This window comes from Sturnira hondurensis, unplaced genomic scaffold, assembly GCF_014824575.4.
Source record: "Sturnira hondurensis isolate 20B ecotype Veracruz unplaced genomic scaffold, ASM1482457v3 Scaffold0007406, whole genome shotgun sequence".
Lineage (NCBI taxonomy): Eukaryota > Metazoa > Chordata > Mammalia > Chiroptera > Phyllostomidae > Sturnira > Sturnira hondurensis.
In genome coordinates, this window is record NW_028080037.1 from 11995696 (window position 1) to 12017024 (window position 21329).

The following is a 21329-nucleotide window of genomic DNA, read 5'->3' on the forward strand; positions in this document are numbered from 1 at the left end:
TTTTTCCTTTTCCTCCTAGCAATGGGTCCTGGCGTCGGTTGCTAAGAGATCTCCTGCGCCCCCGGGCGGCTTTATTTGCAGATTTTGCCAGCGCTCTGTTCATGAATACAGATATCCTACTTCCAAGGGGGACCCCGTGTCCTTTTAATTATTTGGCGTGAAGAGGACGGCCCCCGTCCAACAGCGTGATCAGGCCTCGGACAACATTAGTTATTACAGTCAGAGTACAAGTAGGTCGCAGAGGGAGGGCCATAAATGAGCACGTGGTCCATCTCTGATGGCATCAACAAAAAAACCCGGAGGCCTTTAATGGTAGCCATGAAACTTATTTTTTACTTAAGTGCATTGCTCATCACGTCCCATGCATTATTCATTCACATTCAATGTTCACACCAACCTTAACATATCTGCATTTTACATCCATGAAACCCAAGAACATTCGAGAAGTAATGCTTTTTGACATAGCTTGTATTTTGTAAAAACAAGATTGGCAGTCAAGAATAGCACTGTTCAATAGAAACATAATGCAGGCCACATTTTAAATTTTCTAGTAACCACGTTAAAGTGAAAAACAACAGAGGAAAATCACATCTTTTACTTGGCCCCATATGTCAGCGGTGTGAAACTCATTTTCATCGGGGGCCACATCAGCCTCTCGGTTCCCCTCAAAGGGCCAAATGTAATTTCAACTCCTTAACAGTTAAGGAGTAGTTACACTTTACAGTCCTAAAATATTTCAGCTCTTTGAAAGCAACCACCAGGCTGATATGGCCCCCAGTGAAAACGAATTTGACACCCCTGCCATATGTCCAAATTATTGTCATTTCTCCATAAAAAATTATGAATGAGGTGTATTACTTCTTATCTAGTACATTTCAATTTGGACCAGCTGCTTTTCATGTTCTCAATAGCCACACATGGCCAGTAGCTACCATGTTAGCACAATTTACAAAGCATTAGAGCCAGAGAAAATTTGCCCTCTCTATTGATCACTTCCCCCAACTTCAGAGCAAATAATCACAACTGCTTTAGTAAAGAAATCCATGCTTGCACTCAGTGATTCTCCAAAGCCTTCAGTCTAAGAACCCCTTGGTATGCTTAAGCTCGTAGAGCTTTTGTTTATGTGGGTTATCTCTAACTACATTTATACTATGATAAATTAAAATTAAGAAATGACTTTTGGCCTGGCCAGGTCGCTCAGTTGATAGGAGCATCATCCTGTCCACCAAAAGGTTGTGGGTTTGATCCTGGTCAGGGCACATATGTAGGTTGCACAGGGTGCATAGGGGAGGCAACTGATCAATGTTTTCTCTTTCCCTTCCTCTCTCTCTAAAATCAATAAATATATCCTCAAGTGGGGATTTAAAAAAAAGAAAAAAAGAGATGACTTTTGGTTTTTAAAAATTGAAGTATAATTCATGCAGTGAACCTCACCTAGCTTTAGTGTATAGCTCTATGAATTTTGGCAAATGTGTAATCATGTAACCAGTACCATAATTAAGATATTGAGTCATCATTCCCCACCCCGGCCAAGTTACTCCCTGACCCAATGTAGTGAAATCCTCCACCCACCCACCTTAACTCCTGGAAACCACTGAAGACTGAGGAATACCAAAGTATATCCTCCATTAGACATCATAGCCATGACTTCACCCCATGTTCTGTAGCCTCTGGAAAATTCTGGGGTACAACCATAAGTGAACAAGAGTGGGAAAGGCAAATGATATCTAAGTGTCATTACAAAAATAGTTTTGACTCCCATAACTCCCTGAAGGAGTCCCCAGTATTGCAAGGGGTCCTGAAATAATACACTGAGAGAATCCCTACTCTAGCCTCTCCCTGCCATCCCACCCACAGATCTACTTAGAAGTCTACATTCTGGACTATAGTTTAAATAACTGGCATTTATTCAGTTTCTCCATACCTAATCAATTCACAGGCATTCTTGAGCATTTTATATACCTTATTTTAATTTAATTCTTGCAACAGCCACATGAGTAATAACAGTACTTCACATTTCATGAAGGTGACAATGTCTCCTCCAGCCCGGCTCTCACTGCTCCTCTAACAAATAGGGGTATGGTTGTCCTTGACTAAGACATGTTCTGATCAGTGAAGACATATTACTCATTATGATAATAATGCCACAGCCAGGAATCAGCAAGGCCTCCTCTAACATCCAGCCAGCAGGTCAAGGGTTTGCGACACATTTGACACACAGTCACTATTCAGAGTCTTGGGGCTCTTTCAGCTGCTGGGATTGCTCTGCAGGTAAACGGTTTATTTGGGACCCTCAACTCCTGAGGATTAAAAGCCAAAGTCGGTATTATTTCCAACTGCCCCTACGTGTGCTAAGTTGGACCTCTCCCTCTCACACCACGGAGTAGGTAGGTCCCTTAACAATGCAACTTTGTGTCTATTTTCAGAGATTTGTCTCCTTTCAATATATAAATTGGTTTCCTCTTTATTTTTTAATTTAAAGCTCAAATGTGATTCCAATGTCTTCTCCCTGATTCCAGAGGAGTGAGTGGCCGAGAGAGAGAGAAGTATAGCTCTGGATATCTTCTTCACTCCCTCTTCTGGCTCTCCTGCATCTCGGGAGTTGTGATCACATGGTCACATAAAGCCACAAGAAATATCTAGAATCCAATTGGGTATCTTTTAAAGATTTTTTTAAAAAGAAACTGTTTATATTTTTAGAAATGTTTCCATTCTGTTACACATTTGTGGAAGACCAGCTTAGGACCCCTCAGTGGTCGTCCCTACCCACTCAGTGGCCTGTACAGTGGGGGCTGCAGACTTGTCTTCAGTGGCAGGCTGAGCACTCCAGTGTTTGGTAGGAAACTGATGAATAGACACGGAGGGCACCTGTGCCTTCAGACCAGTCAATGACCTCAGGCTGAACAGCAGAGAACTCGGGGAGCTGGAGCAGTCCATCCACCCTGAAATCCCTCCTTGCTCAGAGGTTTTGCTGCAGCAGCCTGCTCTTCCTTCTCAACCTCTTCAGGATCTCTGTAGAAGTAGAGATCAGGCAGGGCCTCCCATGGGTGTCCATGGGAGATGGTGCTATGCACACGCGGAACTTCCCAGGCCAGCATCCACCACATCAGACCCACTGAGCGAGCCCCCTTGCTCTCTCGAGGAATGGCAGTGTCCAGTGGCACAGAGGAGAGCCCGTGTTACACAGAGCAGTGGTAGGCAGGTTAACTTTAGACATCTCAGTGAGAGGCTGGTGGCCAACCCTGAGATCAGTAACCACCAAAAGTCTTGGCTCCAAGAAAGCTGACTGATTCCGGCTAGGGAAGGCTCCAGGAGTGAAGTGGCCAGCCACAGGACTGGCTCCAGAGGCAGCAGGAAACTTCAGCACAGCTCGATGGCCAGTGTTCCTGGACAATATAACCCTGACATCAGCAGAGTTCTCAATGGCAACAACGGCACGAGCTGCCAGCAGAAGCCTCTCCCAGGTTCTTTTCAGATTTATGATGCAGATGCTGTCATTTTTCCTTTTGTAGATGTGCTGTTCCACTTGGAAGTGAAGGTTGCTAGCTCCATCCAAATGGACGCCTGCTGCAAGGAATGTGGGGACATCCTCCTCCTTCATTTGTAGAACATAAAGGGCTCCTGACCTTGTGAAAGTTTTTCTTTAAATTACATGGGAACTGAGGACAATGCCATATGGGTCCCTCTCTGGGTAGCATGGAAAGTCTTTTTAGATTAAAAAAAGTTATCATTGCTCTATGTTTTCCTCCAGGTAGGTAGGAATCCCAACAGTAGGACATATGGAGAGTTTCCAGGTTAGCAGAAGCACCCACACCAAGAGAGGGACACATCCCAACTTCATGGGGACCAAAAGCTCCTGCACACCAAGGACCCTCCTAGCCCTGACCCTATGTATCTCTTCAACTGGTGGTGCATCTGTCTGACGTGGAGTTTCCCAAAACTTTACCAAATTGACCAAACTTGAGGAGGAGGTCATGGGCATCTCCAGTTTGTAGCCAAATCAGGCAGAAGTTGTGGCTCACCTGGAATACTACTACTTGCAATTGGCTTCTCAAGTGCGGCGGGAGCAGTCTTGTGAAACTGAGCCCTTGACCTATTGGCTATGACAGTGTCTCCAGGGAGATGGAGTCAGAAGTGACTTATATTGGTAGGACACCTAGCTAGCATCATGGAGGGTTGCTTGGTGTGAGGGGAAAACCACACACATCTGGTGTCAGCAGTGTTGTGAGTGTGAAAGTGTTGTGAGTGTGAAAATATTGTGAGTGTGAAAGTAAGAGGGAAACACAGTTGGAGAAGTGGGTTCTTCCCTACTCAGGAAAACTGGTAAAAGAACTAAAGGAAAAAGTGAGAACAATGTCTCACCAAAGAGGATATTAATAAAGAGGTAGAAACAATAAAAAACAAATAGATACTCTGGAGTTGAAAAGAATAACTGAAATAAAAAAAATTACTAGAGGGTCCTGGCAGCAGACTTGGATAGGGAGAAGAAGGAATCATGAACTTGAACATAGATCAGTTGAGATTATTCATTTTAGGAACAGAACAAAGAGGAATCAAGAAAAATGAACAGAGCCTCAGAGACCTGTGGGACACCATATGCATAATGGGAGTCCCAGAAGAGAAAAAAAAAGAGGGAGGAAAAAAGATTTGAAAAAATAATGGCTATAAACTTTCAAAATTTGATGGGAAACAATAATCAACACATCCAAGAAACTCAGTGAACTTCCAAGTGGTATAAATTCAAAGAAAGTCACAGCTAGACACATTAAAATAGCCAAGAAACAAAGAGAATTTTGAAATCAGAGAGAGGTGACTCTCACAAAAGCAATCTCAGTAAGATTAACAACTGACTTATCATCAGAAACCATAGGGGTCAGAAGGAAGTAGTATAACATTCAAAATTCTTCTGTTCTTTAAAAAAAACTGTCAACCAAGAATTTTATATCTGACAAAACTCTCCTTTAAAAATGAAAGTGAAATGAAGACATTCTCAGATAAGCAAATACTATATTTGTCACTAGCAGACTTTCCCTATGAAAAATACTAAAGGGAATTCTTCAGATTAAAATGAAGGTACACTAGACAATAATGGAAACCCGCATGAAGAAATAAAGAGCATCAGTAAAGGCATTTATAATTTTTTAAAGAAACTGCATTAAGCAATAGTTATAAATCTATGTTCATGGGCACACAGTACATAGAGGTATAATTTGTGACAATAAAAGTTTAAAAGAGGGAGAAATGAGATATATAAAGTTTTTTAAATAAACATTTTAATTTTATTTTTATTTAAACTTTTTAAAGCAAAGTTTTTTTGTATACTACTGATACTAGGTTGGTATTAATCCAAACTAGATTGTTATAAATTGAGCCATTAATGGTAATCTCCAGGTAACCACTAAGAAAATAACTAAAAATACGTAGTAAAAGAAATGACAAGGGAATTTAAATAGTACACTTAGAAAATACATATTTAACACAAGAGAAGGCAATAATGGAAGACTGAACTACAAAACAGATATTAAAAATAAACAGTACAATAGTAATGTGCATTCTACATGAGCTATGATTACATTAAATTTAAATTAACTAAACTCTCCAATGAAAAAGCCAGAGATCTGCAGAATGGCTGAAACGATGTGATCAAACTGTCTAAAAATCCCCATTTTGAGCTAGAGGATCGCGGTTCGATTCTCAGTCAGGGCACATGCCTGGGTTGCAGGCTGGCTCCCTGCAGGCCAACTCCCGGCAGGGGATGCACAAAAGGCAACCATACATTGATGTTTCTTTCCCTCTCCTTCCCATCTAAAGATAAATAAATAAATAAATCTTTAAAAAAATCCCCATTTTATATTCAAAGTCGCAAATAGGTTGAAAGTAAAGGGGCGGGAGAAGTTTCGCCATGCAAACAGCGATCAAAAGAGAGCAGGCATGCCTATACTACTATCAGATAAAATAGACTTTAAGCCAAAAAATTGTCACTAGAGACAAATAAGGACATTTTATAGTGACAAAAGGGTCCATCCATCCAGGAGATATAAAATTGTAAGCATACATGCACTTACAACAGAGCCCCAAAATACATGAAGAAAAATAGGACAGAAAAGAAGGGAGAAACAGACAATTCAAGAATGATAGTTGTGCCCTGGCTGGCATAGCTCAGTGGATTGAGCACGGGCCTGTGAACCAAAAGATCGAGGTTCGATTCCCAGTCCGGGCACATGCCTGGGTTGCAGGCCAGTTCCCAGCAGGGCATGCATGAGAAGCAACCATGCATTGATATTTCTCTCCCTCTCTCCTTCCCTTCCCTTCCCTTCTAAAGATAAATAAATAAAATTTTTTTTAAAAAAGAATAATAGTTGTGCCCTGGCTGGCATAGCTCAGTGGATTGAGCATGGGCTGCGAACCAAAGGGTTGTAGGTTCAGTTCCCAGTCAGGGCACATGCCTAGATTGCAGGCCAGGTCCCCAGTGAGGGCCACGTGAGAGGCAACCACACATTGATGTTTCTGTCTCTCTTTCTCCCTCCCTTCCCCTCTCTCTAAAAATAAATAAATAAATAATTGAAAAAAGAATAATAGTTGTGCCCTGGCTGGTGTGGCTGAGTGGATTACTGCCAGCCTGGGAACTGACCCACTCAGGGCACACGCCTGGGTTGCCATCCAGGTTCCCAGTTGGGAGTGTATGGGAGGCAACCACTCGATGTATCTTTCACATATCAATGTTTCTCTTTCCCTCTCCCTTCCCCCCTCTCTAAAAATAAATAAGTAAAATCTTCTTTTAAAAAAGGAATGATAGTTTGAGACTTCAGTAAGGGACAGAACAGGACAACCAGACGGAAGGTCAGCAAGGATTGAGACGACTTGAGCAACACTGTAAAACATCTGGATCTAATTATCTTCTCAAGTGGACGTGGAATGGTCTCTGAGATGGAACACAGGTTAGGCCGTAAAAACAAGTCTCAATAAACTTGAAAACACAGAACTACCAACTATGTTCTCTGACCACATGGAATACAGTTAGAAATCAGTAACAGAAGAAAACTTGGAAAACTCATAAGTATATGGAAATTACACAACACAGGCCTAACCAATCAATGGGTTGATGAAGAATTGACAAGGGAAATTCTCAGTACTTTGAATGAGTGAAAATGGAAACGCGAGATGATGTTGTGGAGAGATGACTACCATTTCTTCAACTACTACTCAAGCATCTTGAGCTGAGTAGTTTGACAACCTGTTTGCTATCTCTCCACAGGTTCACTGGCCACCGATTCACCTCTTGTTTGATGGGAAACGTTGGCACCATGAGCATGATGGGAGCCCTAGAAGGGGGGTGTTTTACATCCCCCCAAACACATCATTTGAGCAATTGCAGTTTTTTACTGGGAGAGTTTCAGAGTTTGTCTTTCAAGCCAGCTGCACAGATGTTCTCTCTAGCCTCTCAGGGCTTCTCTAGTCATAGATTAGACATCTTGTACTTTGTGGCCAAATGGGACATGTGACCAAAGGACTCTTTGAAGTTGCATGCCTTGACATTTTTAAACCAAGGCTTAACTTCCTAGCCAAGCCTCCCCTTTCTGCTGGCTCCTGGGGCAAAGTCAGGAGATACCTAAACCTCCCAGCACAATCCCAGCAGCCTGGAGTAAACAGTTTTAGTTTGCCCTTTCAGTTTTTTATCCAATGTCTGTTCCCCCTCCCCAAATGGACGAATCCCTATCGATTTATATCCATAGGCTTACTTTGAAAAATTAAGTGCCATTTTTATAACTAGTAGAATATTGTCTTTGTAAAAACAGGGGATAAAACTCAGCTGGTTGGAGAACTGCTTTTACATAGCATGTGCTTTTTATATTCAGTATTTCTGGCTAAAGGGCAGCTTGTCAGTCTCCAGTTCAGCCTCTATTTTAAAATATTCGCTTTTAAAAAAAGAATATGAGGGAGCCCTGGCTGGGTAGCTCAGTTGGCTAGTGCATTGTCCTGATTTACCAAGGTTGTATAAATAAGTGGAAAAACAAATCAATCTCTTTCTCTCTCTTGCCCCCTTCCTCTCTCTCTATAAAATTAATAAATAAAAATTTAAAAAAGAACATGAGGAGGGACATCACAGTGAGTTACTCTGATGTGAAAGAAAACCCATCTGGCTTTTGGCATGCCCCCATTTCCCAGGCAGGTGGGTAATGTGGATAGCTGGAGGCAACTGGCTTTGTAATATTTTCACCTGCCCAAGGATGTCTCAAAGGTCAGAGGTACAAAAATACGAGCTATATTTTTCTCGGCTCATAATATCATCCAGATATAACTTCAGGAGAGGGATTCGCAACTCTCAGCAGCATCAGTATCACCTGGGACCCTCTCAGAAATGCAAACTCAGGCTTCACCCCAGATCTGCTGAATTAGACACAATGGGAGTGGTGCCCAGCTAGCTGCGTGGTAACAAGCCCTCTGGGGGATGCTGACCCACCTGTGCAGGTGAAAAACCACTGCTTTAGAAAGATAGAACCATTTTCACCCTGGCTGGTGTAGCTCAGTGGATTGAGCCTGGGCCTGCAAAACATAGGATCGCGGTTCGTATTCCCAGTCAGGGCACATGACTGGGTTGCAGGCCAGTTCCCGGTTCCTGGCAGGGGACGAATGAGAGGCAACCATACACTGATATTTCTCTCTCTCTCTCTCCTTCCCTTCCCCTCTAAGATAAATAAATAAAATCTTAAAAAAGAAAGAACCATTTTCTATGAAAGAAAACATTACATATTATAAACTAAGGAAAACATCATGTATCAATTTAATTCTCTAGGATTTTTTTTCACTGACTATCATGTACTAAGTACTGTTCTCCAAGTTTTCAGGGGGTGAAGGCAGGGAATACGCATGCGCAAGGCTTGCTCAGCCTGGCTGCCGCCTGGACAGTGTGAGGCAGGCTGTTTGTAGACCTCGGTCGCCAGGGGCCAGAGAGAAAGGAAGACCCAGTGGGGAAATGCTACTTCCCCTTTTCCCGAGAAGCTAATACTCTTATTATATAAAATCTCTCTACTTATATGTTGAAACAGTTGGAAACCAATTTTAAAAGTAATTTTTTATCAAAGGAACAGCTTTTTTGAGATACAACTCACATGTCATATAATTCAGCCTTTTGAAGGGTGCATTTCAAAGTTGCTTTTAGTATAATTGATATACGTGCCTGTTACCACATCTGACTTTGGAACATTTTGTCCCCTGTAAAAGAAATCTCACATGCATTAGTAGTCACTCCCCATTGAATTAGCTGGGGGAGAATAATTTGGTTTAATTAATCCTTGATTTCCCAGCTTCACAGCTGTAGAAATCACTTAATAATGCTTGTTGGGTGAATGAATGAGAACTCTTTGCCTTTGCTATACTTACCTTACATTTTTCTTGATTCATTTCACTAGACCTTCAGCTTCGTAATGACAAGGGCATGTCTGACTTGTTCTCTGTCACACCTCTGGTGCCTGGCACACCGTAGGGTCTCAATAAACAGTACTTGAATGCATGACTACATTATTTCTTTTTCATTCTGTGCATTTGTCATAACAGCCTGAATTCCAAGGATATTATACCCATCGCAACATTAATGAATCCCTGCAGATAAACATTTAGAGAGGCGTCGCCAACCAGAGAGTGCTCATTGGTACCTCGACAGCCATTTCACGGGCTGGGACGCCCTGTGGGCACCCCAGTAAAACACCACCAGCCCCAGAGAGCTAGTAAATTCTTCTAACCAGAAGGGCTCTCCCCGCCCCCTCTGCCTGCACAGCCGGCTCTGCCCTCCGCCGCCTCCTCTCCGCCCACTCTCGCCGCGGTCTCCTGGCGGCAGCGGCTTTGTCTCGTGGGCTGGTCCCTGGCGGCTTCCACCCCCGAGCAGCTGCCGCCAGAGGGAGGAAGCGGCGCGGGAGCTGTCCGGTACCCCGGTGCTGAAACCCCGAGCGCTGGTCATCCACCACCACCATGTAAGGGCCATGAAAAGAGCTCGTCCTGGCGCAGCGGGAACATGGAGGAAGACTTATTCCAGCTAAGGCAGCTGCCGTGAGTACCATGGGGGCGAGTGAGGGGCAGGCAGGCTTTCCTTTAAAAAAGGAAAACCTGCAGGGGGGCATCGCTGCATGGCTTCTTGAATTCAAAGGGAACTGTTTCAGAGGAAAGAATTAGGCCTGGAGGAGAAAAGCCATTTTCCTACCCCAGGAGCCCAGTCTCTGTATCTTTGAGTCAGTTCGATTTTTCAGATCCATCAGAATCTTATGGGAACCGACAGGGTGTTATGTTTTCCCTTTTAATTGCTCTCGATCCTAAAGGGATTTTGAGGTCTGTGTTTTAAGAAAGCATTAGCTCCTGTTTGCAAATGTGGACTGAATTTATGAGTCCATGCAATGACATCGGTTATTTCCAGCCCTTCTCCCGTGCTGTGAAATTCCTCATTTTTCTGCAAGGTCTTTTGGAAGGAGATGATAATTGATGTTGCAAACTGGTTTCTAAAAAGCTAAGATGCCTTCCAAGAGGGGAGGCTTGGGCAAAGTCCGGTTGTTTATGAAGTGTGTGAATGAGAGGGCTGAGCACCCTCACTGAAACCTCTTGCCTTCTTCTGAATGGAAGGCTTTTGTAACAGCTAGCGTGAGACTCAGTGTCAACAGCTATCCTTGGGAACATCAGGAATGCACTGCCTAGAGGATGGGCATTTTAAAGCGATACCAAATTTGTTCTGAGACTCTTGAGGGAATACAACCGAGCAATGGAAAGGATGGGGGCCTTGCAAGGGGGCTTATGGATTTCTTCTACCACAAGCCGATGGTGATTTATTAAGCAAATTCCAAGAGCGTGGGATGGGACATTAAAAAGAACATTAAGAGGCACTGTTGTTTAATTTTTTTAGAAGCACTAGCCAAATGGATAACAGCAGACACCATTTGGATTTGTTGGGAAGGATATAATACTGTTAGTATGTGTGTATTTTCTGGACTTCAATTTTTTTCTCTCTCTCTAAGCCACTGAGGAATTCTCCCAAGTGACTTTAAGTGTGGCTGATACAGCCCTCTGAGGCTCTGAATACCGAAGGATATTGTAATATTTCCTTCTGAACCAGTGTAAAATTAATTTTCATTTCATATCTTAATTAATTCACATTTCAATTTTAAGGGCTTATTAATGGAGCCTCAAGTAACATATCTTATGTAATACAACATTATTTCACAAATGCTCAAGGATGTTCATTTATAATATGCAGAGGTTGATGTAGGAATCCATAAAAATGGACATATCTGAGTGCAGATCTCTCAAGGAAAACACACTACTTTCATTGAACATAAATAATCATGTCCAAAAAAACCAACATATTATCTGAAAATAAAAATAAAAAATAATTCAGAAACTAAAATACGAAATTTGGTACCCAGAAGAACAATGCAATTCATATCGGAGCTGCAGTTTTCCTGGCATAAATTTTCAAACAGTGTCAGAGCACGTGAACTTTGCAAATTACTCAAAGATTCATGTATACTTAATTTACTAATATATAGGCATGGCATTATTGTCACAATTCCTTTCTCAATTAAAAAAAGGTAAAGTAATAAGAGGCTTTTGCTTTAATATAAAAATGCATTTGTTAATTTTTAAAGATGTTATTGATTTATTTTTAGAGAGAGGAAAAAGGAAGGAGAAAGAGAGGGAGAGAAACATCAATGTGTGGTTGCCTCTCACATGCGCCCCCTACTGGGGACCTGGCCTGAAACCCAGGCATGTGCTCTGACTGGGAATCGAACCAGTGACCCTTTGGTTTGTAGGCTGGCACTCAATCCACTGAGCTACACCGGCTAGGGCTAAAAATTTTATTCTTTATTAATATGTAAGATAAAGTACTATATCATCTATATAGGGTAAAGTTCAAAAAGAAGCACCAGAATAAAAAGTAAGTCTCTCCTCAAACCTGTTTTATGTTTCTTGTTTATTCCTTCTGACATTTTATGCGCACAAATACATATAATATCTGTTAGAGAAGCCAAATTGTGTAATGGTTAAGAACATTGGCCCTTGAGTAAGACAGACTTGGGTTCAGACCCTGACTCTGCCACTTCCTGATTATGTGACTTTGAGCAAGTGACTTAACCTAAGACTCAGTTTCCCTAGCCATAAAATGGGGGTAACAATAGTACTTGGTTCATGGGGTTATTGTGAAGCTCAAGTGAGCTAATATGTACTACATACCTGAAGACACAAATGACTGAACATATATTAACTATTATTATCATTACATCTGAAACACCATTTATGAAAACAAAATATATTGGCTTCTTATGTTGGACTTCCAAAAACCGTAATCTGCAAACCCCAAACTACATTTGAACGAGGTCAAAATTAGCCCTGAGATGTGCTGACCTTGATTTATTTTTTTTAAAGAGAAAAGTAAAAGTAACAGCCGTGTGAATTTCAGTGGGTTACAAATCATGACTTAAATGGTTTTAAACCACACCTTGTATACGTTACGCACAGATTTCAGGTGGCAGATTTCCTGAGAGCAATATGGTTTAAAAAGTTGGAATGCCTTGTAGAGGGTTGGCAAGCGTGGGGTTTGGAATAAGTTCAGACCCTTGGGAGGCCAAGTGTTAATAGATTATAAGCCACTAAGTAGTTTACAGGGTCAGAGCTTGGAGTAAAGGGAATGAGGATGTCTAAGGAAATAACTCTTCCTTGTACTTCGGGGCTCCTTCACACAGCTCTAGAGACCATAGATAACCTCAGCTTTTCACCTGCTGTCCACCCAGACCCAGCACCATGTACAGGAGAAGCAGGAAGCTGAGATTTTGTATGTAGTTAGGCCTTCTGTGTGACCTTCTGCAAGCTAGACTTTTCTGAGTCTCTCCTTTCTGCGATGATTTCTTGAAAGCAAGTCTGCAGACTACCTTCACCCATTCATTCAATTTACCTGGGCGCCACCCTTGACACAAGAGATTCTACAAGTGAATAAGGCTGACATTATCCCTGCCCTTGAGAGGCTTATAATCTAGTGCTGGAGTGTTTGATACAGCAGTCACTAGCTACGTGTGACTATTTAAATTTACACCCAAATCATGCAACTTGTATGTGAAATAACCTTTACGGTATAGTATATAGTATAAGTATAATGTATAAATAAACTACGTGAAATTTGGAAAATCAGTCCCTTGGTAGCACTAACCACATTTCAAGTGCTCAGTAGCCACATGTGGCCAGTGGCTGCTCTATACACAGCTCAGATCAGAAACATTTCCACACATGCAGAAGGGTTTATTCAATAGCACTGACCTGGTAGGAGAGGCAGACACTGAACAGATAACTGCCCAGTAATTAGGAGAATGGTCTTATAGGCTACAAAAGGTCGAGTTCAGGGTACAATGAGACTGGTTTTAGAACGAGGAGGGAGAGGATCGGGAAAGACTTCCTTGAGGAAGCAACCCTGGGGCTGAGTCCCCGGAGATGTGTAGGAGTCATCCAGGAAGAGAGAGATGGGACGTGGAGCAGTCCAGACAGAGGGGACTGTGTGTGAGGGGCGAAGCTCCGAGTCAGGCCGGTGGGGCATATTGAATAAGTGGCTTGGGAGAAGGCTTGGGAGTATGGGACCAAGCCGCACAGGACCCTGTAGTTTGTGACAAGGAGTTAGAACTTCATCCTATGTCCACTCAATCCAGAGTCAATTCCTTCTGACAACTTCCTTCTTTCTCTCTTTTTTTACAAACCTTCTCTTTGAAGATTGAACTTCAGTCCATCACTTCAGCGAATCTTCTCCTGACTTCTCCTGGTCTTAAATGGGGGTAAAAGATCTGGGTTCAAATCCTGACTCTCACTTATTATCTGGGTGGCCTTGGGGACAATGACTTCATCTCCCCAAGGCTGGGAGCTCTTCTTTAAATCAGGGGAGTGACAGTCTCTGCGTGGTGGGACGGTCACCACTGGGGAGCTCTTGGCCCAGGTCCTGGCTCCATGTAAGGGCTCAGTCAATGGCACTGATGTTACTTGTCTTCCTTTACTTTGGATTTGTTTCTCTTACCCTCCAACTTGTTCAGGTAGTGAAGTGCCAGGAAGCTGAGGTCTCCTTTTTAGAACACTAAGAAAATATCCTGCTGAAAGCTAATGAAAGTTCATGTCCAAACTTGAACTCCTGATCTTTCCTCTCTACTTTGCTCTTTTTCTAGCCTCAACCATCTCAGTTGATGGTAACTCCATCATCCCATTTGGGCCGGAAACTTTGGAGTCAAGTGTGACTCTTCTTTCTCTTATATTTTACTTCAGTCCACTGAGAAATCCCCCTGGACTTGCCTTTAAGCTGTATCCAGACTCCAATCAGTTTTCTCCACGTCTACTGCTGTTTCCTGTTTCAACACCCCATCACTTCGCACTTTGATGTATTGCAGTGGTCACTTTACTGGTTTCCTGCTCCTGCCCTTATGTCCTGGCAGCCCCTTCTCAACACAGCATCTCGAGGGGTTCTTTAGAAGTCAGAACGTGTTCCTCCTCAGTTCAAAACCCTCCCATGGCTCCCGTCCCACCTGGGTCTTCCCCTCTGCCACCAACTCATCCTGCTGCGGCCACTCTGGTCTCCTTGGTGCTTCTCAAACATTCCAGGTAGACTCCTGCTTCAGGACCCACTGTTCTCTGTATAGGAAGCTCTTCCTCAGAGTCTCTGCTTCATCTTGGTCAAGTTTCAAATGCTACTGTCTCACCAAAGCCTACCCTGACCACCCTCTTTAAGACTGGAACCCTCTCTCACAACTATTATCATGGCTCTTTGCAAAAAAAAAATACAAATACAAATAATAAGTGTTGACCAGGATGTGGAGAAAGTGGAATTCTTGTGTACTGTTAGTGGGAATGAAAAATGGTGCAACCTCTGTGGAAAACAAGATGGCGGTTCCTTCAAAAATTAAAACTAGCCCTGGCTGGTGAAGCTCAGTGGATTGAGTGCGGGCCTGTGAAGCAAAGGGTCGTGGTTTGACTCCCAGTCAGGGCACATGCCTGGGTTGCAGGCCAGTTCCCAATGGGGGACACATGAGAGGCAACCACACATTGATATTTCTCTCCCTCTCTCCTTTCCTTCCCCTCTTTCTGAAAATAAATAAATAAAATATTTTTAAAAAATTAAAAATAAAGCAAACAATCCAGCAATCCCACTTCTGGGTATATACCCACAAAAGAACCGAAAGCAGGACCTTGAAGAGATATTTGTATACTCATTTATAGAAGCATTATTTTCAATAGCCCAAGGGTGGAAGCAGCCCAAATGTCTCTTGATGGGTGAGTAGATAAACAAACGTGGTCTCTCTATCCATACAATGGAATATTATGCGGCTTTGAAAAGGAAGGAAATCCTGACACCTGCTACAACATGGATAAACCTTGAGAACACTGTTGGGCTCAGTGAAACAAGCCAGTCACCAATAGACAACTACTGTTGATACCAGTTACATGAGGTACTTGGAGTAGCCTAGTTCATAGAGACAGGAAGTGGAATAGCGTTTGCCAGGGGGTGCAGTAGGAGGGAGAGAGGAGTTGTTTAATGTGTACAGAGTTGCAGTTTTGCAAGATAAAAAGGGTTCTGTGGCTGGATGGTGGCGATGGTTGCCCGCCTTCGCGAACATACTTAGTGCCGCCGAACTGCACTCTCGAAAATGGCTAAATGGCCAGTTTAATCGTACGTGTATTTCCCCACAATGGAAAACAAGGCCGCCCTCTCTCCCCATCTGCCAGCACCATCTTCCGCTTTTCTCTTTCTCATAGTGCTTTTCACCTTCTAACATACGATTTACTCATTTATCGTTTAGTGGTCATCTTCCCACACTAGAGGGACAGCCGCACACGGCAGGGGTCTGAGGTACCCAAGCACCAGGGTTCCATCTGATACTGGATTCCAGTGTAGACCAGCATATATAAGCCGAGAGATTAAAACTTTATGGATGAAAGCCCAGAAAAATCTGTTCATCAGATTCTTAAGCAGAATCTGATCATTCTGCTTAAGAGCGGTGGCTACACGGCTGCGTCCACCTGGAAAGATCAGACATAGCCTTGTTTCCTTGTATGTGTCTCCCTGCTTCCCCATCCCCTTCTTAAATCGGGGAGGTTGGGAGAACGCATTTTTGACTTAGTGATTACATGACTGTCTTCTCTTTTTTTTAATTTTAATTTATTTATCTTTAGCGGGGAAGGGAAGGAGAAAGGGAGAGAAATATCAATGTATGGTTGCCTCTCGTGAGTCCCCTGCTGGGAACTGGCCTGCAACCCAGGCATGTGCCCTGACTGGGAATCGAACCGCGATCGTGTGGTTCACAGGCCCGCGCTCAATCCATTGAGCTACACCAGCCAGGGCTACATGACTGTCTCCTTGATAACTCTTTGCGTCCATGATCACCCTACTAAGGACTCATTTTTTGAATTCTAGAGAAGGACTTAGAAGCAGGTTCTGTTTCCTCTGACTGAGGAGACGGCTGCATGGTGCTTTCTCTCTGTTGCCTCCTTTCGTCTCCATGGCAACGCTGAGAGATAAGAATTTTCATCTCCATTCGACCAGGCAAGAAACAGACTCAGAGAGGTAAAGTAGCTTACCCAGGGCCCCATGGCCACTGAACGGCCTAGGCAGGGGATTGACACCCAGGTCACTCTGTGGCAGAGCTGGGCTCCCTTCTTCCCTGCGGCAGACCACCGCTCTTCACACAAGCCTTTCAATGGCAGCCTGAGATGATCACAGTCAGGTTTAAGCTTCCTCTTCAGTCTGATAGATTCATGAGCTCGGGAGATAAAGGTCCAGAAAACTCAGATGAAAACAGGAAAAAAAAAAAATCTTCTTTATCTAAAATACCTGAATCGAGTCTCAGACCCCAACCTAAGGGACGAGGTGAATGAACTTCAGGGTGGTGCAGCTCAGATCTTTACATCGACAGCTATTTCCTCAAGCTCCTCTCTTCTTTAAATAGTGAAATTATGTAAAATAAATGTTCCCAGCTATTTTGGTGAATTATATGCTATCTATACCCCACAAATGCCAAGGACTTGCGAGCCAGCCTGTTTTGAAGCCCTCATATATTTAACATATGCCGCTGCTATTTTCTTTCGTATTTCTTTTTTTCTCCCCCCCTTGGGAAATCTTGGCTCGTGTACTAGATGCATACTTTTAGAAATGCAGCCGACTGAAGATGTAGCTTGGCTCTCCGAGTCTAATTTAATGTCAGAGGCCTCCTTTTATGACTGTGTTAAAACAAGCGTTCATAAATAAAGGTGCCCCGGCTTGCTGTGGTTTGCCAGGAATGTGGACAGATCCTGGTTGAAAACTGCAGGGAGCTAAGCCACTTTCTCAAAGTCACATTTCACAAAGGTCAATGTACTCCATGCTCAAGGCAGAAAAGGTGGCTTGGGTGAAGCCCGGGCGGGAGGGAAGCTAACATTTGCTCAGTGCCCACCATTCCCCATTCATCAAGCTCAGTTCATCTTCCTGATGGTCCCTGTCATCCCATCGACCCTGTTTCACAGATGTGACATGCTTAGCAGATGCCACCCGATCCACAAGAGCTCTGTAAACAGTCACCATTGTTATGGGTATTGATTACCAATGGGTGGACGCCCAGGTTACAAATGGCAAACGTTACAGAAAGGTGGAAAAGAAAAAGTAAACAGATCCCCTTTGCTTCAGCAAGCCTTGCTTCCAGGCATTGCTCCTCCCCAGAAGCAACCAATCTTCACCTCCCTACGTCTCCTTCCAGAAGGTCTAGGCTCTAGACATAAATAATCTATGGCAGCGCTTCTCAGACTTGCTTGAACTGCACACAGGCTGTCTGGGGACCTGGTTGAAGTGCAGATGCTGATTTAGAAGGTCTGGGTCAGGGGCAGAGACTGCACGTCTAATAAGCCCCCAGGGGATGTCTGAGACCACACGTCAGTCTCCGTGGCTAGGTCATGGGGGTCACACGCTAGCTTATTTAATAATGAGGCCCAACAATTTTTCCCGTTGGCTCTCGCCGATGAACTTGTGTGTATGGTTCCGTATGTGTGTGTGTTGTGGTAAGATACACATCACATTCAGTTTGCCGTTGGGATCATTTAAAGTGGCAGGACGGTAAAGTCCATTCCCATGGTTGCACAGCCTTGGCCACCGCCCATCTGCAGAACTTGTCCATCTTCTCCACCCCGGAACTCGATGCCCAGGAAACACCGACTCCTCGCACACCCCTTCCTCCAGCACATGCCTTCTGTCCATTGACTCTGACTCTTCTTGGCCCCCTCATGTAGGTGGACAATATCTGTACTTCTGCGTTAGGCTTATTTCACTTAGCGTCATGTCTTTAAAGTCCATCCGTGTTGTAACACGGGTCAGAATTTCCTTTCTTTTTAAGGCAGGCTAACAATCCGTTGTACGGATAGACCACACTTTGCTTATCCATTCACCCATTCCTCCCCTGATGGACACTTGGATTCTTTCCATCTTTGGCTGTTGTGATACAGAGCAACTCAAAAACATTTTTTTAAAGAACATTTCCTTCGGTGGATGTGCCGTAATCTATTTCATCACTCCTTTCCTGAGGATTGTTTCTAGTTTTGTTAATACTTATCACATTTAGTTAATAATTATCACATGCAAAGCGGCAACCAGCCTGCTAGCACCAGGGGTGAATGGCACCTGCAAGAGTGGCTGGGAGTAGGGACTCTGGGAAGTCGGGTGGCTTTGCCAAAGTCTGGCTTAGACACCCACTGTGTGACCTTGGACAAGCTCCCAGCCCCTCTGTTCTTGAGTGCTCTCGTCTGCAATATGGGGATAGTGGAAGTTAAGGTTAAATAAGACAATCAAAGCACAAACCCTGGACCTGACTCACAGCAAGCTAATAGTCCTCATCAGCTGTTATTTGGGTGGTAAATCCCTACCCTCTTAGGTCTGTGATGAATTACCAGCACAGGCAATCTGGGTGGGTGCCCGGAGCATTTTAAATTTTGAAAGCTATCACAGATTACCTTCCAAAGAGGTTGTAGTGGTTGCTATTAGTCACCGAAAGAAGCACAGAGTCCCGGAGAGTCCCTCAGGAGAGGATGTGATAAAATCAGTAGTCAGGGAAGATTGTCTGCCCACACGGTCGTTTCCTTCTCCGACGTCACCCTCAGAGTTGAGGGTGATCCATGGACCTTCCCTCCATCCCTGAAAATGAAGTGATAATAATGTGAGTCAATGTTCACCTCCTTCCTTTGCCTAATAATTACCTGTGTTTTTCATCTTGTTTGAATGCCCTGGGGGACCGTTTATGTTTTGGGGTGGCTTCTTGGAGACAGAGAGTCCCCTCCTGGAACCCATTTCACACCACCCCTTTCTCAGTGGGTTGCAGACTTGAAATCTCTCATCTGCAGGGACCACCCTGCCCAGGTCCAGCCATACTATTTCCTTAGAGGAATGTGGGCCCCAGATGGCCAGATATTCTACTTAAAGAGACATCAGAAGTCTTGCTTTTTACCTGAATTCTTTCCATTAATAAGTTGGGCATCCACTTAAAAAATACTACAGATAAGCAACGTTTTGTGGGCATAGTATAACCTTCAGGTGACCAAATTGTTCTCTCTGTTACAGAGAGATGAGTCTAAATTCTGAAACACGTGCTTCCAAACAGTATTCAAGTCTAGAATGGAGAGATCCTCTTTCCCCAGCCCACCGTGGGAACAGGGCTCCTCTGGAGTTGTGCCGTGCCCAACCCGTGCACCTGTACGTGGCCATCCTGACCGATACACAGCCTTCGAAGTTGTGTCGCCCCCTACAGGCCGACTCAACAGAAACGCCCTACCCGAGCAACTCCCCTGACTGCGGAAACAAAGCCCTTCACCTGTCTTGGGCACAAGAGCTGGGCAGCAAGGCTGGGGAGGGGGGAGCTCTAGCCTTCATGACCGGATTTGCTCTGTTCTCTAGAGTGGTGAAATTTCGTCGCACGGGCGAGAGTGCAAGGTCAGAGGATGACACGGCTTCGGGAGAGCATGAGGTCCAGATCGAAGGGGTCCGCACGGGCCTAGAGGCGGTGGAGCTGGACGATGGAGCGGCTGTGCCCAAGGAGTTTGCCAATCCCACTGACGGTGAGGGGGCCCTGCGGCCGAGACACCAGCCCAGGCCACGGTCAGGGGCTCTGTGATGCCAGGGTCGCCTCCCCAGGTGGCACTTTCAGAGGGACCTCTTGAAGGGGCAAGTAGGAGGGCCCAGAGGGCCCAGGGGTGATACTGGAAGTGTGAGCTGAACCTACATGGCTTACATCACCAAGCAAGGTTACATCACAATCCCCGCCGTCAGCGTCATTGCATAACCCTTGGCTGAGGACAGCACCATGACAATGGTGATGAGGTTGATGAGACGTGATGATTTTGGTGATAATGCTGATGGTGATGATGGTAGTGACGATGACAATGGTGATATGATGGTGGTGGTGATGACGATACGGTGATGACGATATGGTGATGATGGTGGTGACAATGGTGCTGATTATGACAGTGATGATAATTGTGGTGGTGATGATGGTGATAGTGTATTGATGATGTGATGTTGATAAAAATGATTGTGATGGTGAGAATTGTAACAGTGATGATAACAGTGGTGGTGAATATGGTGTTGTTGGTGAGCATGATGGTGTTGACGGTGGTGGTTATGATGTGATAATGATGATGGTGATGGTGTATTGATGATGTGATGAGGATGGTGGGGATGGTGGTGATATTTTGACAGCGATAATAACGACGGTGGTGATGGCGTTTGGTGGTGGTGATGATGGTGGTGGTGAATGTGATGGTGATAACGGTCGTGATGGGATCGTGATGGGAATGGCTGACATTAGCTGAAGGTTTACTCTGTGCCAGGCACTGTTCTAAGCACTTTATACATACTACCCACTTAATCTTCACATTTCTAATTGGAACTATTATGGTCGCCTTCCCCATTTTGCAGAAGAGGAAAACTCAAGTACAAAAAGGTTAAGTGTCTTGCCCAGAGTCACACAGCTAGAAATCAGCCACACTGTATTTGAACCCAGGTGATCTGACCTCAGAATCCACATTCTTACTCAGGACCTTGTGCTGCCTCTGAGTAGAGCTGTTCAAACAAAGAGCCTGAGGTGGAGCTGTGGGACCTGGTCTCCCCTCATCGCTCGGTGCTGATGGGCAAAATCGTTCCACGCGTTCCTGAAAGGCCCCCGATTCCCAGCAGGAGGGAGGATCACTGACCCGAACCCAAGGCCTATTGTTAGCAGAGCTAAGGAGGCAATGACTAGGGAGAGGGGAGGCAGCGGTTAGGAGCAGTGTCTACTGTCCAGGCCAGTCTGGGCTCAACTCCCAGGTCAATGGTG

General features: G+C 44.3%; 1 protein-coding gene and 1 pseudogene across 1 annotated transcript in view; one reads left to right on the forward strand and one right to left on the reverse strand.

Annotated features, from left to right (window-relative positions):
* Positions 1 to 2739: 2739 nt before the first annotated feature.
* LOC118991341 (40S ribosomal protein SA-like) lies at positions 2740 to 9968 on the reverse strand (annotated as a pseudogene).
* Positions 9798 to 21329, forward strand: part of SVOP (SV2 related protein) — a 52344-nt gene continuing 40812 nt past the window's right edge. The window contains exons 1-2 of the mRNA XM_037052334.1: positions 9798 to 10044; positions 19913 to 20073. Of these exons, the coding sequence (XP_036908229.1) occupies positions 10010 to 10044; positions 19913 to 20073 (196 nt within the window). The 5' untranslated portion in view covers positions 9798 to 10009. The remainder of the gene's footprint in view (positions 10045 to 19912; positions 20074 to 21329) is intronic.